We start from the raw sequence: 5,745 nt of genomic DNA on the forward strand, positions 1-5,745 counted from the left end.
ATCAGGATACTTGAAGAACTGCACGAGTCGCCAACCTACTTTGGGAACTGTTCTCAACTAACGTATGCAGCAGTAATTACAGGCCATGATATTCGGTTTTCCTTTGGGAAGATATAGATAATTTGTCACTACTAATTTTGGTATGTAATTGATGAGTGAAAAATGAAAAGCACCTTTCAGAATTATCGAAACACACATCAATAGTGTATACTCATACATTATCATATAAATTTACTTTTTCAATACTTGTATATAGTATGAAATTTTTTTTTAACACAGTAATAGAATATATGTTAAAAGCTATTGAATTTTGCTGAATTCATAAGTGGAATATTACCTCTGTCCCAATCAACAAAAGAAGTTGATTATGAGCTTGGTTGAGTTCTTGCTCGAAGGTATGTTCGACTTTCAACTTGAGGTTTTAGTATACATTACTGAAATTTCACTTGTAAAATAATAGGAATTGCAGTATTGCTTCTGTATTTCACTTATAAAGGTTTCAACCTTCAGCATGTTGTACTGGAGTTCTCCAGTTGTTTGCGAAGAGATACTTTTGTTTAAATATTTTTTCACATTAAAAAGTATATTCCTATTACATTTCAAACAATTGCTAAGTACTAATGGATGTTTATTAGAGAAAATAATACGTATATTAGTAGTGACATAATTTATCTTCGTTTGATAGAATTTTCAGCATTAGCATAACAATTATATTTATCAACTAAACACCTTTATTGGGTCTATAGAAAACAACCTCTACACCTTACATCATCTGAAGATAGAGGCATGTACTATGCACACTCTACCCTGCCCAAAACCCTCTGTGTGAGAATATACTAGGTATGTTATTGCAGTGATTATACACCTTTATATTGAATAAGATGTATAATTAATACACAACAAACCCATCATATCAACAACACAAGAGTTATTATTTATTAATACATGAATAAGTATGGTTAAAGAAAAAACTAACACAACAAACCATCATATCAACAACACAAGAGTTATTATTTATTAATACATGAATAAGTATGGTTAAAGAAAAAACTATCTTTAATACACCAAACCAAATTGTGTACAATAATTAATTATAATATAACTATTGGCAACATTACTAATACATTTTATCCGGTACTATTAATTGTACACTCTACCAAACGACCTCTAAGAGGTCACCATCCCACCTAACTTTTTTCATTTTAAACAAAGAGTTTAGTTGAAAAATGCAATGGGTTGTTCTTGGTATAAACCTAACAATTACATACTACTTGGCCTTATCTCAATTCCTTCAACAATAAGGCCTCGTTTTGTACAACCAGTCTTCACATCTTGCATTCTCAACTCTATGCAATCATCTTCATTTCCAGTATAATACTCACCCAATTCTAACTCAAACCAGCCATCATCTCTAAGTTCAGGAAATGTTAAATTGTCTGATTCATCCGGCCAAGGAGTCTCCAACCTTACGTAAGGCTGATAAGGGGAGGGCGGAGTATAAGGTGACTCGTATAAATACTCTGGTACATATAGAGGTTCCGGATGCAAATAAGCAACCCGCATTTCGGATTCAACACCAGAAATTCCAACTGAAACCTCCATGTATCGAGTATCAAACCCGTAAGAATCTTCTTCCAACTTGTAAACGAAGAACGCTGTGTAGGATGTCAAGGGTGACAGAATCCCAGCTCTAATTGTGCCCCAAATTTCAAGCCACCGTATAACTTCGAGTCGAGCCACCTCCGGAAACCTGCTTTGGCAATCAAAAGGAAACATTTTTCATATTCTACATCTCAAGGAAAAGCATAGCTCGTCACCAAGTATTAATTAGATATACGCTGAAAAATGGCAAACCTGGACTCTGGTAGTGAAGTCCATCCCCAATATTCTGGTGTATCACCCCATGTAATATTAAGATCCCTTGCACTTAAGAAGTAGCATTTCTTTCCAGTCCATTTATCGAGTGAGAAACTCTGTTGTACAAAAGCATACATAGTAGTAATAAACAAACGGATGAAAGAGCGAGCTCACAGAAAACAAGTTCCTATAATCAGCAAAGGTTTAACAAGATGACAAAAAGGTAGAGATTGTCTGTTTATAGAAACATCTTAAAGAACAAAAATATGGAACAACAAAGCAGCACTTTCCAAGGAAAACAAGAAGATGGTAAAGAGTTGGTGCGGCCCCATGCACAAAGCATCCTATGTTAGCAGGGTCCAGGTAAAGGCTACCCCAAATATGCACTAGACAGCCTAACGTAATGCAAGCATTAGTGGTTGCTTCCATGGCTCGAACCCATGACATATAGGTCACACGGAGACAACTTCACAATTGCTCCAAGCTCCCCTTCAAGATGGTAAAGAGTTATGAACAAATTTTACAATTACATATTGACAATTGACACCAAAAATGGCAAGCATACTTTTATTAGAACGTTCCAACTTCTTAAAGAACACCATAGATAACATGAGTCTTCACTCCCATCCTCTAAAACAACAGAGGGATTGCTGACAAATTGCTGCAGACTTTTTCTTAGGATGAATTGAGATGGCATATTGTAAATACGTAATTATCGTGAATGTATTGACCATTAAGTTACGAACATGTGACCAAGGGGTGGTCTAGTGGTCAATAAAGTGAATGACAATCATGAAGTTGATTCAAATCACAGTTTTACAAAAACACTAGGTGATGTCTTTCCATCTATCCTAGCCTTAGGATACAGAGGTATCTATTGTTGGTGGGAGGTGGCAGGTATTTCGCAGAATTAGTCAAGATGCATTGAAGCTGCCCGAACACCACAGTTATCAAGAAAAAATATCTAGCATGAACACTGTTTTGAAACCAAATGAAGCCCTGTGCAAAGGCAAATTTTAGGATTTTAAGCTTATGAGTTCTGGATAGTAGAAAAGTATCTTACTAAATGATTTTTCTTTTAACATAAATACACATTTATGCCAAAATTAGTGGATTTTGCCAAATCCATAAGCAAATTTGTAGCCTTATCACGTGCAAACAATCATCTTATTGGATTAACCTTAACAAATGACTTCACATAGCAAATTCAATATTATTTGATCCCTCTAACAATATTTTTAGAAGAAAAAAAAAGAAGATAATTGTCGGTTCCAACACTCCATGAATGAACAAGGTCAAAGCTAATAATTGGGTGAAAGGTGAAAAACACAACCTTTGAATATTCCAGTTTTTTGAGTTTCATGCCTGAACTATCAAGTGCCTGATTTCCTACCTGAACTATTACTAAACATTTGTTAATAATTCGAATAGAAAATACAAACACTTGAAAAACCCGGGATACTTTAGGCTTGATTTTGATCCATACCTCCTAATAATCTCAACAAGAGGAAACAATAATCATATCTAAATTGATTTTACCTTGCGACCTTCGTCAATTAAGATGTGATTATGCGAGAGGTAAACAAAGAGCTGCTTGAGTGATGGGAATTCAGGGATCGGAGTCGATGAACTGGCAATAATAGACCGATAATCGGAGGGCAGGAATTTCGCCCAAACGGAATCGGAATCAGCTGCAGATTTGAGAGATTTTGAGACTAATGAAAGGCTGCAAACGTTCGGCGGACTCGTTAAGGCTAAGATATCAGCTATACAAACCTCAGGTAACATCCACAGACAAGTACAAGTACTCATCTCACTAACTTGTTCATCTTTCTGTTTCTCCATTGTGTGTTTCCACTTTCCACTTTACTGTTTCTGCCTTTTCAATTTTTTGAAGTGATTTTGTTTAAAGGGTCAATTCCTCCGTTTTAAAACTGAATTGCTTAAGGGTTAAGTTGTTCAGTTTGATGTTTGCTTGCTTGCTTTGATATGTGATTGACTGGTATTCTTTTGTATTGGAGTATTATGTGGAGGATAGAGTTGAGAGAGTATGCAATCAATTTAGTAAAGGGACACTCTATACCATTTTTTAAAGTAAATAGTCTAAGGCTCCATTTGTTTTGAAGATTCAGACGTGGTCTCTCGATTTGAAAATTAAATGATTAAGAATTTTTATTTTTCAACATCTAAATATGTAAAAAATATTTATTTATATATATAATAAAATAAAAAATTAATTATATATTAAAAAAGTGTATAATTTAATATAATAAAATTATTAATATTTGATTGAGAAAAAATATTTATATTTGTTAATGATAGTGGAGATGATTTATAATGGTGGTTGCGGTGATAATAATTAATGTTAGTGATTAATAATGTTGGTGGTGATAATTGTGATGATTGGTATTGTAATGACTGTTATGATAGTGGCGATTGATGGTAGTTGTTGTTGTTGTGATGTGACGTTGCTTGATGTTAGTAGTTTAAGGTGTTGATTGTGTTTGCTGAAAAATGAATGTATGATGATTGGCGATGTGTTGGTGTTAGTTAAAGATGTTATTTGTTGTGATGGCGGAGATGGTTATTAGTAGAAATAAATTGTAGTGACGGTACTGGTTGAAGTGGTGGTAGAGGTGGTGTTACTAGTGATAATGGTGGTGGCGGCCAAAGAATGTGTAGAGGTTATGATGTATTAGTGGTAGTTAGTGGTGGTGCTAGTTGTGATAGATGAGTTGGTTGGTAGGAGAGATTGGCCTGTAGTGGTTGTTGATTGTGTTGTTGTTGACGGCAGTGATGGCGATGAATATAATTAGAATAAAAGAGGTAGTAGGTGTGGTAGCGGTTTACAATTGTGGTTGGTAGCGATATTTGTTGTCGATGGTGGTTGTGATGGTGGAGGTGGGTGGTGGTGGTGGGCGGTGGTTGTCAATGGTGACGGTGGCAGAGGTGGTTAGTGGTGGTGACTGTTGATTATGAATAGAGTGGTGAATATTATCTAACACTAGAATATCCCTTCAGACCTATCAAGACTTGGTTCTAGATCTGAATGATTAAGACCTATTCAGACTTATTAAGAGTTAACACCTTAATAAAAAATAAATGCACTTAATGGTCTGAAGTCTGAATCATTTAGATTCAAACCTCCATTAAGTGCAACCAAATGAGGCCTAAGTTTGATATTTTTTAGAAAAGTAACTAGTGGGTATACTATTTTCACTTTATAGTAATTTCCTAATTTGGATTATTTTGATGCATGTAGTTAAGATATAGTTTATATACAATAATGATAAAGTTCATATACAATACTGATACATTGCGCCATTGGATCCTTTTAAAAATATTTCAATTTTTTTTTTTCTGTAAATTTTTTAACTGAAAAAATATTCTATTTTTTTTATTGTTTAGAAATAATAATTAAATTTAATCTATAATATATTAAAAGTGTGAAGATCCTTAGAAAAGTGATTTGAACTTTTTGCCCTTCATTAAAATCTTTCGTAATAGACAAAACCGTCTTTTCACTTAACTTTTTTAATTATTAATTAATTATTTAAAAATTAAGAAATTTTAAAATATATGATAAGAATAAAATATATAATAAAAATATTAAAAGAATTAATAATTAATGAGTCCTAAAATATATGGCAAGAAAGTATATTTTCTTTATTAATTTTTGTTAACTTTCCATTCCTTTCAAGTTTAAAACTCTTTTATATACAAACGTTTTACCGAACTGCCTTCTTGTTCTTCGTTGTCTGTTGATAATGCCTTCCTTCTTCTTCTTTCTTTTTTCTTCATTGTATTTCTTTTAATGATTTCCTTATGCTTCTACTATGAAGATATTTTGAAAAGATCTATTATTTGATTTTGATTTGGCTTATGATG

The 5,745-nt window shown here is 33.4% G+C and overlaps 1 protein-coding gene across 2 annotated transcripts; it reads right to left on the minus strand.

Annotated features, from left to right (window-relative positions):
- Positions 1 to 990: 990 nt before the first annotated feature.
- LOC107851106 (putative F-box protein PP2-B12) lies at positions 991 to 4,011 on the minus strand. 2 transcript variants are annotated; one of them, XM_047400870.1, is made up of 4 exons: positions 3,397 to 3,934; positions 3,191 to 3,250; positions 1,855 to 1,973; positions 991 to 1,750 (listed from the first exon to the last, which is right to left on the minus strand). In XM_047400870.1, exons 1-4 carry the CDS (start codon positions 3,700 to 3,702, stop codon positions 1,261 to 1,263), a joined length of 975 nt encoding a protein of 324 aa, XP_047256826.1. In that variant the 5' UTR covers positions 3,703 to 3,934; the 3' UTR covers positions 991 to 1,260. The 2 variants fall into 2 exon arrangements, with proteins under 2 accessions (XP_047256826.1, XP_016551508.1); XM_016696022.2 differs by lacking the exon at positions 3,191 to 3,250 and having other exon boundaries at positions 3,397 to 4,011.
- Positions 4,012 to 5,745: the final 1,734 nt, after the last annotated feature.

The sequence above is a fragment of the Capsicum annuum genome, chromosome 12 (genome assembly GCF_002878395.1).
Source record: "Capsicum annuum cultivar UCD-10X-F1 chromosome 12, UCD10Xv1.1, whole genome shotgun sequence".
NCBI lineage: Eukaryota > Viridiplantae > Streptophyta > Magnoliopsida > Solanales > Solanaceae > Capsicum > Capsicum annuum.

Bases quoted from the DNA above. Each gene is read 5' to 3' on its own strand.
- LOC107851106 (XM_047400870.1), bottom strand. From the start codon at position 3,702: ATGGAGAAACAGAAAGATGAACAAGTTAGTGAGATGAGTACTTGTACT. The intron at 1,974-3,190 runs GTTGTGTTTTTC...TTTGTACAACAG, and splicing joins AAAAACTGGAATATTCAAAG to AGTTTCTCACTCGATAAATG. The intron at 1,751-1,854 runs GTTTGCCATTTT...TTGCCAAAGCAG, and splicing joins ACTTCACTACCAGAGTCCAG to GTTTCCGGAGGTGGCTCGAC.